We start from the raw sequence: 19,196 nt of genomic DNA on the forward strand, positions 1-19,196 counted from the left end.
TTTGTTTTGGGTTTTTGTTTTGTTCTGTCATTTTCAGTCCAGTCCTTGACCATTTTTAGAGGAATGCTTGTTTGTTAAGCAACTTCACACTGATCTATGAATTATTTAAGTATGATTCATCAACCTGTGTTGTCTACACATAACAGAAAACTAAACAAAGATCCAGTTTTGTTTTTTTATTTTTTTGGTTGAATCTATGCAAAATCCCAGAGCTTGAAATACATGAAATAGTTTTTTGTTTTTCACCAGTGAGGTCATTCCTAAAAATTAAAAAACAGGTTTACCGGCATGGTGTTCAGTGTAAGAAATTTGTGGAAACTGGTCAAGTGGAAGCCAAAAGAAGTGGCAGACCTTACAAGTGCTCTACAGCAGATAAACAGTATAACAGAGTGTTAGGGCCACATTAAGAAAAAAAAACTAGTATTCATTTTGAGAATAAAGTCAATCCACCCCCCAACTTGATGTCTCTAAAATACTTGTGAAAACGAATTGTTTATTTTGGGGAACTTTGTCTCATTTATACCTAAAAAAAAAAAAAAAAATTTCTTAGAAGCGATAATGAATGAATAAATAGGTTGTGTTATTGTGGATATTTTGTTAGCCACTGGTGTCTTAACACAACATACATCCTCTTTATTGCATAACAGTGTAACCACTGGCATCCTTGCATCATACCAGCCCTTTAATATGCACCAATACATCCAACTCTTTATAGTTCGTGTGTTGTTGTTTTTTCCCTTGTGACCAAATGCAGCTTTCTGCGCCATTGTTTCAACGTCCTTATATTTACAGAAGCTTCTTACTTTTCTAAGTTTGAAGCAGCACCTTCTTACTCACACGTACAGGCCTATCGTTGCCCTCCAGTGTATCCCGGCCTGCTGTTACTTTGCTGAGAGCTGCGGGCTCACGCTGTAGTGGCACGCGCCCTACCCGGTGCGTGATAATGACGATGACGCAGAACAGCGGCAGAGATGATCGGCACCGCTGGCACTGAGCATGTCCGCGCCGCTACACTTCCACAGCGATAAAACCTGCATCCGTGGAGTTATGTGGTGGGCATTTATAGCAATAAACATCGGACCGGGGTTCTGCATCCAGCAACATCTGGTTCCCGCTGAGGAAGGACGCGGCTGCGCATCGTGATCAGGAACCGTCCGGGAGATGGAAGCGGGGACTGCGGGAACCGGGGATGACGGCAGCCCGAGCGAGGCAGCGGCCGCTGGCCCATCTATGCAGCTTGAATTCGGGGACCCTGGTTCGTATGTTTTAGTGAAATTGTCAAACGGCCATCATTTTTGGTGGCGGTTTTATTAATAGCCGCCGCCTATGAAAGCTGATCTAACCCGGGAAGTTGGGCATAGCTGGGCTGCATCCTACCCTGCAAACAGTGCGTGGACACAGCTAGGCACAGACGAGAAAATCACACCAAAACAGATCCACAGAGTAGTAGCCCAGGGTAATCCCACTAAAGTGTGGGACTAAACAATAGATTGGTGGGTTGAATAACTCAAGATTGAAGTCACTGTGTTTTTTTAAATGCCACTGACTCACCGCAGGCTGGCACCAGCACAAGGTGCACATTAGGGATGTGTCCACACATTCCCACAAGACCAAATAAAGCTGAGCTGAGATGAAAGTTAATTTTCCCAAATGAGTACGTGGAAGTGTTTACTTGCATGGCAAACACACGACAGCAGTCATTTGTATGTGCATCATCATTAACAGGCTGACAAACACACCGTGAGCTGTTGAGCATCCATTGGTAAACGTTGTGTGCTCTCTCGGTCTCTGTCAGGTGTCATTTTATTCTCCTCCGCTTCTCTCCGTCCTCATAATTCTTGCCATCTGTCTGGTCCTCTTCCGAGCTATATCTGGAGAGTGGCTCATGTAATCTCTTGTGGAATTAAAACATAAATCACACAGTAATCTCTTAAATGCATATCATTTTCAGGCATTGCTGTGGACACCACTGCTTCACATACCACAGAGCATGCCATGGCATTTTAATTTTGTTATTTAATTTTGCAGCAAATTTCCTTTCTGTGCATGCTCAGGCGTAAGCGGTTCACAAAATATATCTGAATGCAAAGAGCTTCAAAATCTACCCCCATGTCTAGTTTCACATTAATGTCACAGCAACAGGCCACCATTTCTTCCCCCCAGCTGATAAGGAAAAGCTATAATCCTCTTTGCCATCAAACGCACAGCCCTTAAGGCATATTTCTCTCAACACTGACACAAAATATGTCATAACAAGAATACCTCAGTGAGCTCTCAGTTACTGCACATGTCCTTTAAACTCTTTTATTACACATTCAAAGTAAATTCATCTTACAGGTGGCCTGTCACCCACATACTAATCTCAGATGACCCAGTGGGGTTTGTCCTGTTTATTGCTTGCAGCTCAGTGACACGTTATTCTAGCCTGACCCTAATCCCACAGAGACTCTTTGTGTGCACGTCCACCCCAGGATACTCCTTCTCATTGTTTTGCCTGAGAGGCTTTGTTGCAGTACTAATCTGCAGTCTACAGGTGGATACATCCTGACAAAAGGCAGAACTTTTTGCCCCATTGCCACTCAAAACAGTCCACTTAACCCCTCAAAGAAATCATTTAATTCTTCATCATCCACTTATTTTTGTTTGTGCAATCGTGCGCATCATGTGTTCAAATACTGGTTTTTGTGTGTGTGTGTGTGTGTGTGTGTGTGCAAAATAGTGATTGAGCATTTTCGATTTTACCTATGGTGATGTCAAGTTGTAATCAGTCAGTTTGTCTAACACATATTGGATTGATTGTAATGACCAATAATTGTTTCCGGAGGATGAACACCTTTGGTGATCCCCTCACATTTTCACTGACACTACACAGTTCACCTTTTAGGCTTTGAACTTAGTGCCTGACCAATATATTTGTGGGGCGATGGACCAGCCGATATGAGCTATTCTTCAATATATTGATCCTGGTATTTATTATATCAGAAAAATACACATTTTAAAAGTGTCACGGTCGTGGTAGTGTCCTCCAATCTCTTTGGCTGTTGCTGTGGGTTTATGGCAGGCTTTAGTTTCTCTTAAAAATATCTTCTATAGTAAATACCAACAGAACAGTGTGTACTCCAATTTTTTCTCTGTTGTCTCCCTGACACACAAAATCTTGCACTTTAAAAACAATCCCACCACAAACACTGCAAGGTAGGAACCAAAATTACTTTGCAATAGGTATGTTGAGATAAATAGTAATTAATAAACTTAATAATGAAAAACCATAAAATTGTATTATAAAACCTGATGTGCATTATAAATCAACAGCAAAAGTTACACAAATGGCATGTGACCAAAAATAAATGCTAGCGGAGTAACTATGGTTACAAAGGCAAAGAAGAGAGGGAAGAAACACCGCTCATCTGTGTTATGAGTGGTTATGTTGCATAGTTTGTCCACCAGAGGGCACTTTGCACTTTCCTGTTGGTACCTGAGCTGAGCATAAACAAGTAATAGACTAACAAGATTATTTTTACACTGTGTTGTCATATCATCTTAACAAGAACTCATAAGTAACTGCACATAATAAATGTTGGAGAGATCTATTTATGTTTCATGTGTTGGAAAGAAGAAAATAATTGCTGATATATTGGATTTCTAAACTGTCAAATATTGGTGTCAGTTTTAAAAATCTTTCTCTAGCTCTGGTCCTAACAATTGCCATTAAAAGATGAACTCCATTAACTGTTAGCATCCTGTAACTGTAACCTAGGAACATTGTACTCATGAGCAAACACATGCAAAACTAATGACACTCCTTGGAGCCTCAGCTGTGCATTGTCTTTAGAGCTACTCAGCAAACGCCCCACTGAGATAGTGAACAGCTGCTATTTTGAAGCAAAGAGTCGGTAAGAGGAGAATACACTTGTATTAATGGCCTTGGAGGACTGTGTGCTACCCATACTTTTGTTAAATCAAATATTCTGCATGTTAGTTTAAGTTTATGACAGTTGAGATCATACTTGCAAATTATGTGATCAGCAAACTGCTCTGTTATGATTAACTGACAGCAACATCTGCTACAGTGTCTGCTGTGTACTTTAACATGGCTTTCTCATGCATTATCTCAGCAATGTTTTGTTAACCTTGACTCTCATACAACATGAAAGTTACCATGAAGTTGCTTCCTGCTCTCTCATCCTATTAAATACATACAAACACAGCCTAGTTGCGTCCTTCCTGCCGCTTGGAAAGATTTTTTCCTAATCCTTGCATGTGATTGGTCGGTGATGTGATCTGGACACCTCGGCCAATGGCAGCACTCAGATTAAGAAGGAAGTCAATCCAATAGAGTTTTTACCTTCTCTCTACAAATCTCACTGATCCAGGAATAGAAAACACAGACGGTACGCTGCAGCAGCCTGACTGTTGGATGTCAGTTTCACTGCATCCAGTATCTTGTTTTTCTTTCTGGATTATCAAACAATTTTTAACTTGTAGAGACTAAACTCTTCTGCGGTGAGTTTAAACACCAATTTACTTGGCAAGATTAATAAATGCTGCAGAAGTAGCGTTTGAACATTTCCATTTTTAAATGAACTAAAATGAAATGACCCTGAGCCAAGGAATGTGGAACAGAATGCTAATGACAATGCTGCTATACTGGCTTTTTCAAGCTCTGCAGATAAAGTTTTTCGAGTTAAAACCTACAAAATTAAGAAAGTTTGAGCTGATGTTGCATACTATCATGTAGTGCTCATAATCTATGTTGCTACTCTGAACTAGGATCCTGAGCATCCACAGAATGAGTCTGGTTGTTTCTTTCACTTTGGGATATTTGACGTGTGCTTTCAGTCTAATTTGGGGCTAATTATTTAGCTTGATATTAACCCTTGTATGGTGTTCGGGTCTGTGAGACCCGTGTTCAGTTTTTTTCAAAAGAAAAATTAAACAATTAATTATTTTTTCACGTGTAAATGTGTTGTGTCTTTCCACTCACTCCACTTGATTATAACTGATTTATTTATAACATTTTATATAAAAGAAAAACGAGAAGCACATTAATTCATAAATGTGATCTAACAAAGGTAAAGGGAAAAAATTAACCATGTTTGCTGTTCATATGTCTTGTAATTGGGATGAAGTAAACATCTGTTGAGTAATTTAACATAAAATTGTTTGATAGTGTTAATTTGGAAAGCCAAAACTCTAGCGGGTCCACCAGACCCATGAACACTGGCTGAGTAACAAAAATACGAACACCACACAAGGGTTAAAGCTACATCTGCACACTCACTCATGCTGAGTAATGTACAGATGTGGGCACTGAGTGAGTGAAGTGTGAAGAGTTTACAGCTAAACATTTTTCTCCTTCTTTCTGTCCACAGATTCAAGCAGGAAGGCTCAAATAACAGAGGTGCCATTGTTGCTTCACATTCTACACCCTCACCTGTCTCTGTGTCTTGCATCTGCTCGATCTGTTCTCTCATCTATTTGTTGCTTGAATAGTTCATTTCATTGTAACTTTCATGGGAATAATACACATTATCTGTGACAGATGCCGTCCCCATTCGGATCAAGCCAAGGGCATGAGAAGAAGATTGGCCACAGGAGGGTCGATGCCTCTGGAGAGACGACTTACAAGAAGGTTTTTCTTTTATTGTTCTTTTTTTCTTTTTTTTTGCCTGTTTGCCTCTTAATACTGTTTGTAGGTTTTCGTGGCATCACGATTTCAACTGTTTGCCACCCACACCTTGGTCTGTTGCTCTTTTCTTTGTTGTCCGCCTCCAGACAACCTCCTCTGCTTTGAAAGGTGCCATCCAGTTGGGTATCGGATATACTGTTGGCAACCTCAGCTCCAAGCCCGAGAGAGATGTGCTCATGCAGGACTTCTACGTGGTTGAAAGCATCTTCTTCCCCAGGTACATTCATATCAGTAAATGTGCATACAATTTCCATGAGATATTGCTTCTTATCCTCTTTCTGTTGTCGCACTTTACTCCATACAGCGAAGGCAGTAACCTCACACCAGCCCACCACTTCCCAGACTTCAGGTTTAAAACCTACGCCCCTGTGGCCTTCCGCTACTTCAGAGAGCTTTTTGGGATCCGACCGGATGATTACCTGGTGAGATACTTATTTTCTCTGATGACTCACAATGCACTCAGTGTATTTAAGTATCATCTAAATTACAGTGTAACTAAACTGTTATTCCTTTACACATGGGATGAGCAGTGAAGATTTTCATAAACTAAAGATAGCATAGCATAGCTTAGCCATCAGTCTCAATTCATCAGCTAATATCCTTCTACACATCCTAGTGGAAAATCTCATATAAAGCACATTATTTAAGTTGCATTAGCCTTCCTACAATTGTCACTGTCTCTGCAAGCCACTTTGTAACCCACCTCCAAAGTCATCCTGACTGAAATGTGTGACTTGATTCCGAGTATTTCGCTGTAATTTAACTGTTCTCTCTCAAACTATATAATCCTGCCCAAGACCTCCTATTTGTCAATATTTAGCTTGAATTGTATTTGCATAGTAGGAACATTGTGGGAAAAGCAGTATGTCAATATCATTTCCACCAGTTATTAGACATGACGCAATATTTTTAACTCAGATGATCATGTGACACGGCAAGGCGCCCATCATGTGTCCATCCACAATTTAAATATCAGTCCTCATCCTGGAGTATTAGTCAGAGTATATTAAAACTTACACATAATGATCTTCACCCGTGTTGTGCTCAAGGTTAAAGTAATAGTTGCTGTGCTGTGAGCACCTTTACATTTTTACAAGAATTACCCTTCTCCCTAAAGCATTGGTCAGATTTCAGTGAAACTTGCACACAATGATAACCTAATGAGTTTCCACTCAAATCATGCCCAAGGTCAAGGTCAAGATCAAGGTCCCAGTTCTCAGTTGCACGACCATTCACACACTGTGCATGTGCACATGAGGTGACATAGCGTGTTCTCAGCAGCACATTTAAGCTCACACTCTACCTGTGCCAGAGGGAGATTAGCTGACTAAAGCCTTCCTTTTAAAATTCCAAGTAGTGGCAGCAGACGGTTAGAGCGGTTTGTTTTTGTGTCTGCATGTGTTTGTGCTGCCGGTGGAGGGGTGGAGTAATGAGATAATGGCATTTTGTCAGCTAAGCCATAGAAAATTGCCTTCCTATGTGAGGCAAATTAGCTACAATCAAAGGGTACGCGCTTACCTCTCAGCTCATTTCTCCAGCCTCCAACCAGAGAATTACCTCAAATACCTCAGATGTCAGATATAGTGAGAAGTTTGCTGATGCTACTGGAATGCCTCCATTAGGCTAAAGCTTAACGAGCTTTGGTAAAACATCATCCCTGCTTTCTGTACACTTTCATAAGATAAATGAATGCAACAGTAAAGATAGTAAGTTCATTTGAGTGACTAATACAGCATTAATTTGTAGTAATCTCAACAGTCTATACACACATAGTTTCTTTTTTGTGCTGATGAGTAATGTCGAGTGAGTGGGTAGATGCATTAGTCCTTTGGTTGGATGGTGGAAAGCTCTAGTGGCTCAAACATGAGCAAAGCTATGCAGCCACCCAAAAAAGACATAATGAATATTGTACGAACTTCTGACTATCTAATTATTCTGTCAAAACAGGTGACACAAGCATAATATGAAATTAATGAATTAGTTTGCTTTTGTAGCATTTGCATGTTAAAAACATGTTTCCAGAGATCGTAAAGTCAGACTGTTTGAATTGAGGTTAAATTGTACTCTGTGTTTTATCTGTGCTTCTGTCTAGTATTCTCTGTGTAATGAGCCACTGATTGAGCTGTCAAATCCAGGAGCTAGTGGCTCAATTTTCTACGTGACCCGTGATGATGAGTTTATCATCAAAACTGTGCTGCACAAAGAGGCTGAGTTTCTGCAGAAATTGCTCCCTGGATACTACATGGTAAGTATCTCATCCATTAGAATCATTTTGGGAAAGTAAAATGAATGATTTCCATAAGTGTGAAAATATGTTAGGAGTTGGAGAATGAAATCTTGCTTTGGGTTTGAACTGCACATGCCACAGAAACTTCGAGTCACCTTTATCCTCTTAATCCAAACCTCCGCGGTTGGCCCAGGTTAGCGGTGATGTCAGCGGGTGGTGGTGTTGTGATAGGTGAGAGCACGGAGTTAGGCTGGGTACTCCTTAATTGGTGAAGCACGGACACGGTGGAGAAACACAAGCATGAGCTGAGGCCTGGTGTTGAGTCACGCTGTTTCGCATGTGCATGGTACTGAAATGGGGTGGAAGCCACAGATTGCAACCAAAATGAACCACTAATGTGCCACATTTTCTTCCCTGCGCCTCTCTCCCTCCCTCTATAAATCCCTCTCCAGAACTTGAACCAGAACCCCCGGACTTTACTGCCAAAGTTTTTTGGCCTCTACTGTGTCCAGTGTGGAGGAAAGAACATCAGAGTGGTTGTGATGAACAATATTCTACCACGCTCCGTGCGCATGCACCTCAAGTTCGACTTAAAGGGCTCAACATACAAGCGGCGAGCATCCAAGAAGGAAAGAGAGAAGTCCAAACCCACTTTTAAAGACCTGGACTTTCTGAGTGATATTCCTGAAGGCCTCACACTGGACCAGGACACATACGGCGCTCTGGTCAAAACGCTGCAAAGAGACTGCCTGGTAAGAGGGCAAATAGAAAGGAGCTGGATAAACTGGTCTTTGTAAAAGTAGATTAACACTGTGCATCTAGCAGCCAAGCCAACCACACATCTTCCTGGTAGTTCATGAAAGAATTTGAGGAAAGCAGAAAAAAAAAAGCTTAAAAGGCTCTAACATTAATTCCATACTCAAATATTCATAGTTTTCCTCAAAGATTTCACAAATATTTATTGCATTTTATGTGTTTTACATCAGGTTCTGGAGAGTTTTAAGATTATGGACTACAGTTTGCTGCTTGGGGTCCACAACAAGACCCAAGCAGAGAGAGAGCGTCAGTCTCAGGGCTCACCCATCAAAGGAGGGGATGAAAAGAGGCCCGCAGGGCAGAGATCCTTGTATTCCAGTGCCATGGAGTCAATACAGGGAGGCTCCACATGCAGGGACACTCTGGAGCAGGATGACACGTAAGACAGCACTTCAAAAAGCCTCTCCTCATCCTCACCTCAAATATGCACACGGTAACTTTTCCGCTCTCTTTAGTATGGGTGGCATTCCAGCTATGGGTGCTAAAGGGGAGCGCCTCCTGCTGTTCATTGGAATCATTGACATTCTGCAGTCCTACAGGTAGGTGATCAGTGTGTGCTACTTGTGAGACAGTGTGCCACTGAAGAAAACGCAACAACTAAGGCTTAGTTGGGTGCAGAAGTAGCACCGTTCTGGGAAGATTATTAAGAAAAAATGCACTGTTAATACTCAAACCCTTAGTTTTTTACTGGGAACTACTTATGTCATCAAGCATGTCATATTTTAAATAGCTGCAAAATCATTTAATAATAATATGCAGGTGGAAGGAATGAGGATCTACATAAAGGTTGATTTCTATTTTTCTTTTTATTTGGGAAGATTGCTTTATGTCGGCAATATTAGCCACTGATTTAGCAGTAAACTGCTAGATATGTGCGGCACCTAATAAATAATTGAATTTTTCCATCTGGCAGGCTGATCAAGAAACTGGAGCATTCCTGGAAGTCCCTCATCCATGATGGAGTGAGTATCTTTTATGTAACTGTTATGTAATAGTTTGAATCCAAGCCCAACAGACCAGTCTAAACCATATCTTGTTTTTTGTTTTACGGCATATATTAAGGATAGAAAATGTTTATATATTTTATCTTCACTCTTTCTTTATTGGGACCTGTATTCTCCCACAGGACACTGTGTCGGTTCACAGACCGAGCTTCTATGCTGAGAGGTTCTACAAGTTCTGTAGCACAGTTGTGTTCAAGAAGAGTTGCTGTGAGTTCGTGCACAGGTCGCAGTTTGTAGTGTTTCCTCTGGTCCTAATAAAGGGAACGAGTCCAAGTAATCCGTCTGCTGAATTTACAGCACTGCGATCGTCTCCATCCAAGAGAGGACGAGGGGTTCTAATGTCCAAGTCCAGTGCAGGAGCCAGCTCGACGGGGCAGCGTCCTTCACTGACTGATGACAGGCCAGAAAACTTGGACAACTTGGAGAACCTAAGAGGAGCTCGCAGTTTCCCCATGCTGGAGGACAATGGTATGACCTTTTCTAAGCTTTAATGGAAAAAAATGACTTGATAAGAACAGAGAAATATTTCCCACAGGGTGCACAAAGGTTTCCTTTAAGGGTTTTCTTTCTTTCTGGTAGAAGGGAGTTTTTCCTTCCCATTGTCGCTAAACCGCTTGCTCATTAGGGGCTTTACCTTTACCTTACAGTCTAAAGCACCTTGACGGAACTACTGTTGTGATTTGTGTGTTAGGAAGTTCCTTAAGAAAGCTTACGTCTCCTTTGTTGTTGTTGTTTTTACACCAAGTTAAAAGCTAATACAGCAACACGATTTCTAACCTTGACACTGACGTCCTCTATTTTCTGCAGCTGAGTGCTCCTTTTCCCTTTAAGTAAAATAAATCAAACATTGTTTATTATTAACGTGCAGTGATGAAGCAGCAGCATAGCAGCATCAGAAACAAAGTATAAGTAAAAGTAACAAATCAATACTAGATGACACAGGAAGGGAATAATATGAGGTGTGCACAACAATACCAGATGGATATTACTTCAGTAAAAAAGGGAGCATTTGTAAACTTTCTAAGACCTGTAAGAGCAAGAATGTAAGAAGACAATTAAATTTGAATTTTGCACAGGTAACTGAGTTTAAGGACCACTGCAAGCATATGGCAGAGTTCAGATATCAGAGGTTCAGAGAAGAGTGCAGTGCAGTGTCGTACACTCAGATAGATCTTTGTTCTGTGGTACAGCCTCCTGAGATGCACCTTTAATGTTAGTGTGCTCTGTTTCTTAAAGAATTTATGTCCTGTTCATTTTTTCATCTCTCTTGCGCACACAGCTCATGATCTCTTACTTAACTATGCCCCTCAGGGAAGGAACCGCCCTGCACCCCTCCTTCATTTGAAGATGCCACCACAGCATCTATCGCTACCACTCTGTCATCAAACAACTCCCTACCCACCACCCCATTCGATACACCTGAGCACCCTCGCTACAGGAGGCAAATGCTTTCACCAAACATTTCCAGGTGAGAATATCTGATGAATATAAAATGTTATATCTAATCTGCTCTTATGATATTGTTCTTCCACGGTCATGCTTGCTCTGTGCTTCTGTCTGCTTTCAGGTCACAAAAAGAGATAGTTGAGGTTCACGGTGAACGCCAGGACACCATAACAGTGGAGGTGGAGCTCAGGTAGATGCATATGCAGTGCAAAAATCCCAGGATGGTTTCCATTTATTCATATGTGGTATTCTAACATTGTTCTATGTCTTGGTTAATGCAGTAAAATCCCAAAGAGCACGGAGCTCACACAGATGACAGAAATCCCCACATCCAGCCATCCAGCAGCTGATCCTCTGCTTCCTGTCACTGCATCATCTATGTCATCCACTCCTCCTTCTGTTAACCCCTGCTCTCAGTATTCATCACCCAGCCTTCCTCCTTCCTTTGTGTCCTCCTCCTCCACCACCTCTCAGTGCAGCGGGTATTCATCCTCCACACTTACTTCATCAATCCGTCCGTCCACCAAGCCACTCACATCTCCTGCTTCTGCTCAGTCTTTAAGCCTTTCTTCTCCAGTCTGTCATTCTGCTGCACGATCCACAGGTCCAAACAGCTCCACCCTTCCTCCTGCATCAGCATTCACCCCCATCTGTCCGGCATCCTCTCACTCCTACTCCCACAACTCCTCTCACCACCTGCCATCGACGCCCCCCTCCTCTGTCCCTCAAAGCCCCCAGGTGTGTCAGCAGTCACCACGTACGTCGCGCAATCAGCTGTCTGTCTCCAGCAGCCACGACTCACTGGATGGAGAGGTGCAGGTTTCCGACATATACTTTGTAAGTTCCCCTGTTTTCGCACTCCAATTCTTCTGGTTCTTGTTTTGCAGAAAATATTCCACACTAGATACTAACCAGTTTAAAGTAGGTAAAACAAACCACAATGATCATACAGCTGATTTATGAGAAAATCCATTTTCAGGGAGTAAAGATGATTTTATCTGATGTTTGTCTTTGATCTGCTGGGTCTTTTGCAGTGGCCCAGTCAGGACAGCGTGGTAGAGTTGTGATGGTGAGGGGGGGGAGAGGGGGCTCTATCTGTTTGCACGCACTATAGGAAATGCTCCTGCTTTTCAAAATGCTTTATTTCAACTGAAGCATGAGGCTGCCAGGAGCCACCGTCCATGCTTTTTGATTGTTGCCTTTTCTGCACAGCATGATTCTTAGCTGCTGATCTGCAGTCATTCCTCCTCTCAGCTTCACTCACAGCTCTCCACAGCTCTATCCTTTGTGGGATTTTGTTTGTCTTTGCTGCATTCTTCCATTTATTCCACATTTTCTGCTTTATGTTTCTCTTATAACTCCTTCTATATTCTCATGCATATTATTTTTCCATATAATTTTATGCTCAGATCACTTCATTTTCATGTGTGTGTCCGTGTGTGTGTGTGTGTGTCCATCCATCAGTATGCAGATGGCAGATATTGGGTGTACTCTCCAGTTCTTGGCCGTCGTAAGCTAAACTCTAGTTCAAGTTACAATGTAAGTCACCATCAAAGTAGTTAGCTGTGCATTAGTCCAGGTGATGTTTGTACATACTAGACTACACTGGTAGTAACTGTTCCATTGGGCCTGTTGCACACATAGCTACTTAATGATCTTTGAAGGTAAAATAAAGTCTGTTTCCTATGATTTATTTCATGCGGATGTCACAAGAAAGGGCGCTGCATATAAAACTGCATGTCATGTAGCTTGTTGACAGTAAAGATTAGTTGGAACGTGTAGGTTTCTGGACCTCTAAATGAACGTAGTACAATAGGTAAGGATAAATGTGTGTTTGGTTGATGATTTGATTGTTGTAACAATGCTTTTTGGCAGTAAATCTTATTCCATTGGAAAGCCAGTTTTTCCCCTTAAAATGTCCCACATTTATAGGGCAAAGGCATGCCTACGGTTCCTAAGTGCTGACAGGGTGAGAATCTATATTGCCGTGGTAACAATGAAACATTGGACAATGAAAGTGAGGTCTCTAGATGAAGAATAAAATAAAAATACAAATTAAAAAAAATTGGTGTTGATGTAAATACCAATGTTAACTGCAGTTGTTAATATGTAAACATGATATTGTGTTGTATTAATGTAAACATTGTACATCAAAGTGGTATTGGATCTGATTGTCTAAAATCTGGCAGCATTCAGCGTGGTGATGGCTGAGGGATCAAAGCTGTTCCTTAGTCTGTTTTTGTCAGTGTGGATCTGAAACATCTGCCTGAAGCGAGATGTTTCAGATCCATAAATGACCAAGGTGAGATGGGTCTTAAAGGATTTTATTAATTTTCTTGGGACAGTGGGAACTGTGCAGATATCGGCTGTATCCTTCAATTTAGAGATCGCACTTGGGTTCACTCCAAATAATAATGCAGCTTAGTTTTGTGGAACATACAATCAAGTAGCTCATCCAGACCAGTAAAATGTGGCACGCTGGGGGAAGACGCCAACTGACCATTGCAACAGGGTCCATGCTCACAGGTGCTGCTAATCAGGCACAAATCAGCCAATTGATTGTCAGCACCTGGGGTACCAGAGGCTCGAAACAAGAGTCAACAGCAGAATAAGCTGTTTGGCATTAGCAGAGAAGATTTGGCAAGTTTTTCATGGCCTCGACCCACAAATGCATTTTCCTTACAAGTGTGGCAGCAGAAACAGGATTTCCACCAGGAAATCCTTGGCAAGAAGCAGTTCTTTGTTACAACAAAGAAATAATCAACCAAACACAAATGTCCTTACTTTTTGTGCTACATTTAATTGACTGTAACTTGTACTTGCTTTGTGCTTTTAGTGATGTTCAAGCTTCTTTGAACCTCTTTGAATGTAATCATCCTTTCTGAGGCAGTAAATGACCATGGCGCTAACGTTTTAAGTTTCCATATTACATTAATTATTTGTGACTTTAAAAAGCAGCAGCGAAATAATTTACAAGCAACAAAGAGGGGAAGTAACATCTAGTTCACACAGACCTAGTTTCCCTTTTGAAATGATAGAGAAGTTGGAGAAGTCGCCCTTAAAGCTGATCTGCATGATTTGGACAGAATGGCTATGGCTTGATCTGATGATGAGGCTTTTATTTCAGATTCTGATTTTAATATTTATACATGCATCACCTTCAGAAGCCACAACATGCAAAACTGCACATTGCAGCTTTAAACTGTTCCGGGAATAGGGATTGTCTCTGCAGAGCTCTGTTTCCCAAATCAGTGTTAAGTCCTCTGCTCTTCTTTCTTCTTGCGCTTCCCTCTGCCGGCTGTGTTTGGTAACAGCAGACTCAGGAGGATCGGAGCTGGGCGTACTCTCCTCTGCACTGCAGCTCAGAGTCCAGACGGGGCTCAGATGGGGAGAGTGAACCAGTAGGTGCACGGTTCATTCATGAGTCAAAGTTAAATCACAGAACAGACACGAGTGGACGCATTTGCTTTGCCAGCCTCTCTAATGTTAATCTTCTCGTTCTCCAGTAACTCACAGAGGAGGCAGCATCGGTGGGTGCAGCCAGAGGTCATCTGTGAGACTTTAATGATGAAACCACCAGGACGCTACGAAGAGTTCACGCTGATTGGCCAAGCTGCATGTGAGAGCTTGCTTTGCCAATAAAAACCAAAGGAGTGAACTTTTTTGGAAGTATTTAGCTGAGCTGAAGAAACAATCAAAAACCTTACAGTATTATAGGCAACATTTTAAAGCATCAGCTCCAGGACAATCTTACTGATATCAAGTGGAGGTATCACGCTGGCACTGTGAATGCTTTCAGTGTTATAAAAACGGGGCTCTCTGTGCAACAAACACAACATGATAAATTTTAGAGTTGATCCCAAAGTTTCCAGAGATACCAAACCTTCACGTGCTTATTTTCTGCCTCTTATCCAGAATCAGGTTGCCGGCTGGAGGCAGGCGAAGCAACATAGTCCAGATATCACTCTCTCCAGCTCTGGCTATGCAATATGGACATACTGTACGTGGTACTTCTTTGTTTTTGACTCTACCTGACTTTACAACTTCATGCTTTATTTGTGTGTCCATTTGTCTTTTTCACTAGAGGCATGTCAAAGCTGTGTGTAACTTTATTCCTAGCACTTTATCGGTGTACCAGTGGCTAAGGTCTTTTTATTATAATTATGTGTTTTATTATCTTGTCGTCAGCTGTTGGTCGAAAACACACTCAAACACAGTTGATGTTGTGGGTGTCGTGCGTGCAGTGTTCTCTCTCTTTCAGTCCACTCGACAAACTCTGATCTCACGATGAAAGCTTTGTTTACATTGCCTTACTGATTTTAACTAAGGTATAATCGTAACAGTTGTTTATTCATATTTTCTGATAATATGTAACGAACACAAACTCTTAAATCCATATGCGACTGTGAGAAACTGCGTTTTATAGCAGTTTAAACAAGAAATCGGCCAAGCACTTACTCGTTTTCCATATTCAAAGAGGTCAAGAGAGGGGAAAAAATGAGAAAAAAGGTCTTTTGTAAATTGTTGATAATCTGTGTGTGCTGTACCACATGCATCTGTGCCCTTATGTCTCTGTCTGTGCATGTGTTTGCATGCGTATAACATGTGACTGGGAAACGAATATTTTTTGTTTGTCAAAAAGTTGCTATCGCTGTTCAAGGCCATGAAAGTCCGAAGCAGCTGCACGCCTGCTGGCTACGCCAGAAGAGTTGAATCGGCCGAGTCTTCAGCCACCCCAGATTAATCAAGATTTACCAAATTAAACAAAGTACGAACTGAAGCATCCAAGAAAAGGCACGCCATACTATCCTTCTTCCACACACTGTGATGCTGGCTAAAGCAAGTTTGTCCCCCTGACTGTGTCCATAAGCAGCACTGCACCACATCACTGTATTATTTGAAGTTAACCTGCCTCGTTGTAGGTGACGGTGTTTGTAGCTGATCACTGTGTAAAATATAATTAAATTATATTGTGTAATTTGTTGTTGTTGTTTTCTAAATCACGGTCACAAACCAGTTGTCCACTAGATGGCACCAGAGTGTCTCAGAAAAGGAATTCTCAGTGCCTGAAACGTCGCACAGTGTTTCTCACCCCTTTTAGTTGAACCGTAGAATTAAATTGCATAAAGACATATACCAGAATATCATCTGCTTATAGGTCATTTTATTGTGTTTCTAATGGATGATAAAAGGGGGGCTTGTATTTAAAGCCACGCATCCCACTCCTCCACATCACACTGACATTTCAAGGCATGCAAACATAATGATATGACATCTCGACTGCTTTTCTGGAGATTGTATTTATGTATTTATTTTCATAAATCGCCAGAGGACTTACTGCTATAAATGCAGCGCCATTCGAAAGAGATAGGGCTTCAACCAAAACAGCTCACCAGAAATTTTAGCTGATAGTCTGCATAAAGTGATGCTGGTCATAGTGGTTTCTATTATAATGAACAGAGAACAGAGGAAAGACAGAGTGATGCTAATTATAAGCAATAAAAAGTACTGAGGAAATATACTGAACTACAGCACGCACTTGGGTGTAGCCTATACACAGATGGGGGACAAATTAAAGGATAAAACAGCATAAAGGTGTTTTAATAATGGTTCTCTAAATGTCTGTAACACAACTGGAGAGATGACACAGCACCCTTACAAAATATACTCAGTCATTTGGTGTTTCGATGATAGCGGTGGAGAGATCCAGAAATCTGCCAAAGTTGTTCTGGTGACTGTGAATGCTGAAGCATATGATTCACATCATTTTTACACTCGTCAAGCCACCCCTCGTGCCTCATGAATGGGAGCGTCGTCATCTCGGAAGAGACTGCTGTCACTGGAAAGAAATGTTTCACTGCAGGATAAAGCTTATCGCTGGATTCAGCAGTCTCTCTCCTCGAAGGGGAAACGTGGACCTAAATCATGCCAGCAAAAGGGCCTCAGAGTTCAAGTTTTCCTTTAATTTGTAAGCATGTGAACACATTTGCTTTGAGGAAAAGTAAAATACAAATAAAGTGCAGAGTAAATCTAATCAAGTGTGCAGTGAATTTGCTGACTGCTGGTGCAGGTACACTTGTATTGCTGCGTGCTTGTGTGGGCCAGAGTTGTGAATGTCAGTCAGGGTGACAAGTCAGGCATGTCGGGCACTGATGGAATGTGTGATGGACAAGGATCAGCAGCCACCTGCCCAATTGTCCAAGAATGAAATTGTCCCTCTCTTGATTTTCCACTTTTTTGTCCTTCTACCTTTCAGTGCACATGCATATACACACACACAGACACGCACCCTTTCCCCCCCCCTCTCCATCCTATTTAATGCCTACTTCCTGAATTTCAGCCAAAAGGATATTCTTTAACAAACCCAGAAGTGCAACTAACTCCATGTTTAAAGCCATGTTTTTGTAGCTACATTTCACAACTGTCCACTCAGGCAATCATCGAGATACTTTTTTCAAAAGAGGACAGCTGCAAGGATACACTTGCTCAACGTGTGTGTGATTGTGCCTGTTAAAAAAAAACCTGTTTGTTCAGGCTGTGGGTTGCAGCTTTCTCAAGCACTGCTCAGCTAGGTGTGTGATTGTAGTCATTTCTTAACAGAAACCAAAGACAAAAATACATTTTAGAAAATGAAAACATTTGCAGCTATCTTAGCGAGAAGCGATTTGAGTGCCCAGAGCGATGAAGTTTTGTGAAAGGTAGAACATTTTGGCTGGCTCAAATTTTTTCACACTTTAAGCAAATGCAGCCGTTTTAGAGTTAAGACCTGGTTTTAGAGCTAAAGTTAGAATAAGGTTTAAATTAAGGTTGCGGTGTGACTGGGCATTTTTTTGTAATAGTTAAACTTGCGAGTAAAAAAAGCCTCTGTGTGTGCGTTTGTGGGTGTGTGTGTATATATACACATTTACTGGTCACTTCATTAGGTGCACTTGTTCAGTGCCTCATTAATACAAATATCTAATGAGCCAAGTCTGAGTAAAGTGAGAAACCACTGATCTACTGGGATTTTCCCACACAACCATCTCTAGGGTTTACAGAGAATGTTCTGAAAAGAGAAAATATCCAGTGAGCGGCGCTTCTCCGTGCCAAAAAGCCTTGCTGATGCCAGAGGTCAGGGGCGAATGGCCAGATTGCTTTGAGCTGACAGGAAAGCAAGAGCAAGTTAAATAACCACTTGTTCCAACTAAGGTATGCAGAAAAGCATCTCAGTATCCACTACATGTCAAACCTTGAAGCACCTGGGCTACAGCAGCAGGAAAGTATACAGGGCACCATTACTGTTAGGTAAGAACAGGAAGCTAAGGCATTGCTCGGCCTGATGAGTCTCAAGCTCATTCAGATGATAGGGTCAGAATTCAGCGTAAACAACACGAAAGCATGGATCCATCCTGCCTGGTATCAATGGTTCAGGCTGCTGATGGTGCTGTAATGGTTTAGGGAATATTTTCTTGGCATGCTTTGGGCCTCTTAGTGCCAACTGAGCATCATTTAAACAAAAAAATAAAAGATACATGCTGAATCTATCGAAACGCAGGTCAACATGATAGCATCATCGTACTATTGTCTGTTTGTTTTCCCAGTTTTATTTTCACATGTTGAGAACCTCTGCTTTGGGGTTACTTTGGTGAAAGTGACCAACTTTTAACCACCAAACGGAGTGAAGACCAGATGTACAGAGGGGCAGGCAGACTTTAAAAAAAAAAAAAAAAATTATAAGTGAGAACAAATAACATAAAAAAAAAATCTGTGTAGCCAAAGTTTGATAGAACAGTGAACAGTACTTTATTCCACTTTGCCATAGAGCACCATAACAGTCAAACATGTACTGGTAAAACATTACTAATCCACACAGTAACACAAGCAGGCATGTTATCCAGTTTTAACGAATATGGCATGGGTACCGTTTACTGTGCACTGATCCAGTACGTACACTGTACCACTGCTGTACATTCACCTGCAATGGAAAAAGAGTCCTCATTAAAATTCACTACATTTATCTTCTCTTCAAGTGATT

General features: G+C 41.5%; 1 protein-coding gene across 8 annotated transcripts; it reads left to right on the forward strand.

Moving 5' to 3' along the window:
- The first annotated feature begins 36 nt into the window (after window positions 1-36).
- LOC146648289 (phosphatidylinositol 4-phosphate 5-kinase type-1 gamma-like) lies at window positions 37-16,117 on the forward strand. 8 transcript variants are annotated; one of them, XM_085389202.1, is made up of 20 exons: window positions 37-1,255; window positions 5,373-5,401; window positions 5,543-5,632; window positions 5,776-5,906; window positions 5,994-6,111; window positions 7,782-7,934; window positions 8,369-8,668; window positions 8,903-9,111; window positions 9,188-9,271; window positions 9,646-9,694; window positions 9,859-9,943; window positions 10,034-10,204; window positions 11,048-11,204; window positions 11,304-11,372; window positions 11,464-11,664; window positions 11,787-12,019; window positions 12,217-12,251; window positions 12,647-12,721; window positions 14,500-14,583; window positions 14,689-16,117. In XM_085389202.1, the coding sequence occupies exons 1-20, from the start codon at window positions 1,162-1,164 to the stop codon at window positions 14,689-14,691; spliced, it is 2,370 nt and encodes a 789-aa protein (XP_085245328.1). In that variant the 5' UTR covers window positions 37-1,161; the 3' UTR covers window positions 14,692-16,117. The 8 variants fall into 8 exon arrangements, 7 of the variants coding, with proteins under 7 accessions (XP_085245328.1, XP_085245325.1, XP_085245329.1 ...); XR_014908467.1 differs by lacking the exon at window positions 12,217-12,251; XM_085389199.1 differs by lacking the exon at window positions 12,217-12,251 and having other exon boundaries at window positions 11,464-12,019.
- Window positions 16,118-19,196: the final 3,079 nt, after the last annotated feature.

This window comes from Rhamphochromis longiceps, linkage group LG18, assembly GCF_057381845.1.
Source record: "Rhamphochromis longiceps isolate RC_006_pf linkage group LG18, R_longiceps_female_GT1.1, whole genome shotgun sequence".
Classification (NCBI taxonomy): Eukaryota; Metazoa; Chordata; class Actinopteri; order Cichliformes; family Cichlidae; genus Rhamphochromis; species Rhamphochromis longiceps.

Bases quoted from the DNA above. Each gene is read 5' to 3' on its own strand.
- LOC146648289 (XM_085389199.1), top strand. From the start codon at position 1,162: ATGGAAGCGGGGACTGCGGGAACCGGGGATGACGGCAGCCCGAGCGAG. The intron at 6,112-7,781 runs GTGAGATACTTA...GCTTCTGTCTAG, and splicing joins TCCGACCGGATGATTACCTG to TATTCTCTGTGTAATGAGCC. The intron at 12,722-14,499 runs GTAAGTCACCAT...TGGTAACAGCAG, and splicing joins ACTCTAGTTCAAGTTACAAT to ACTCAGGAGGATCGGAGCTG.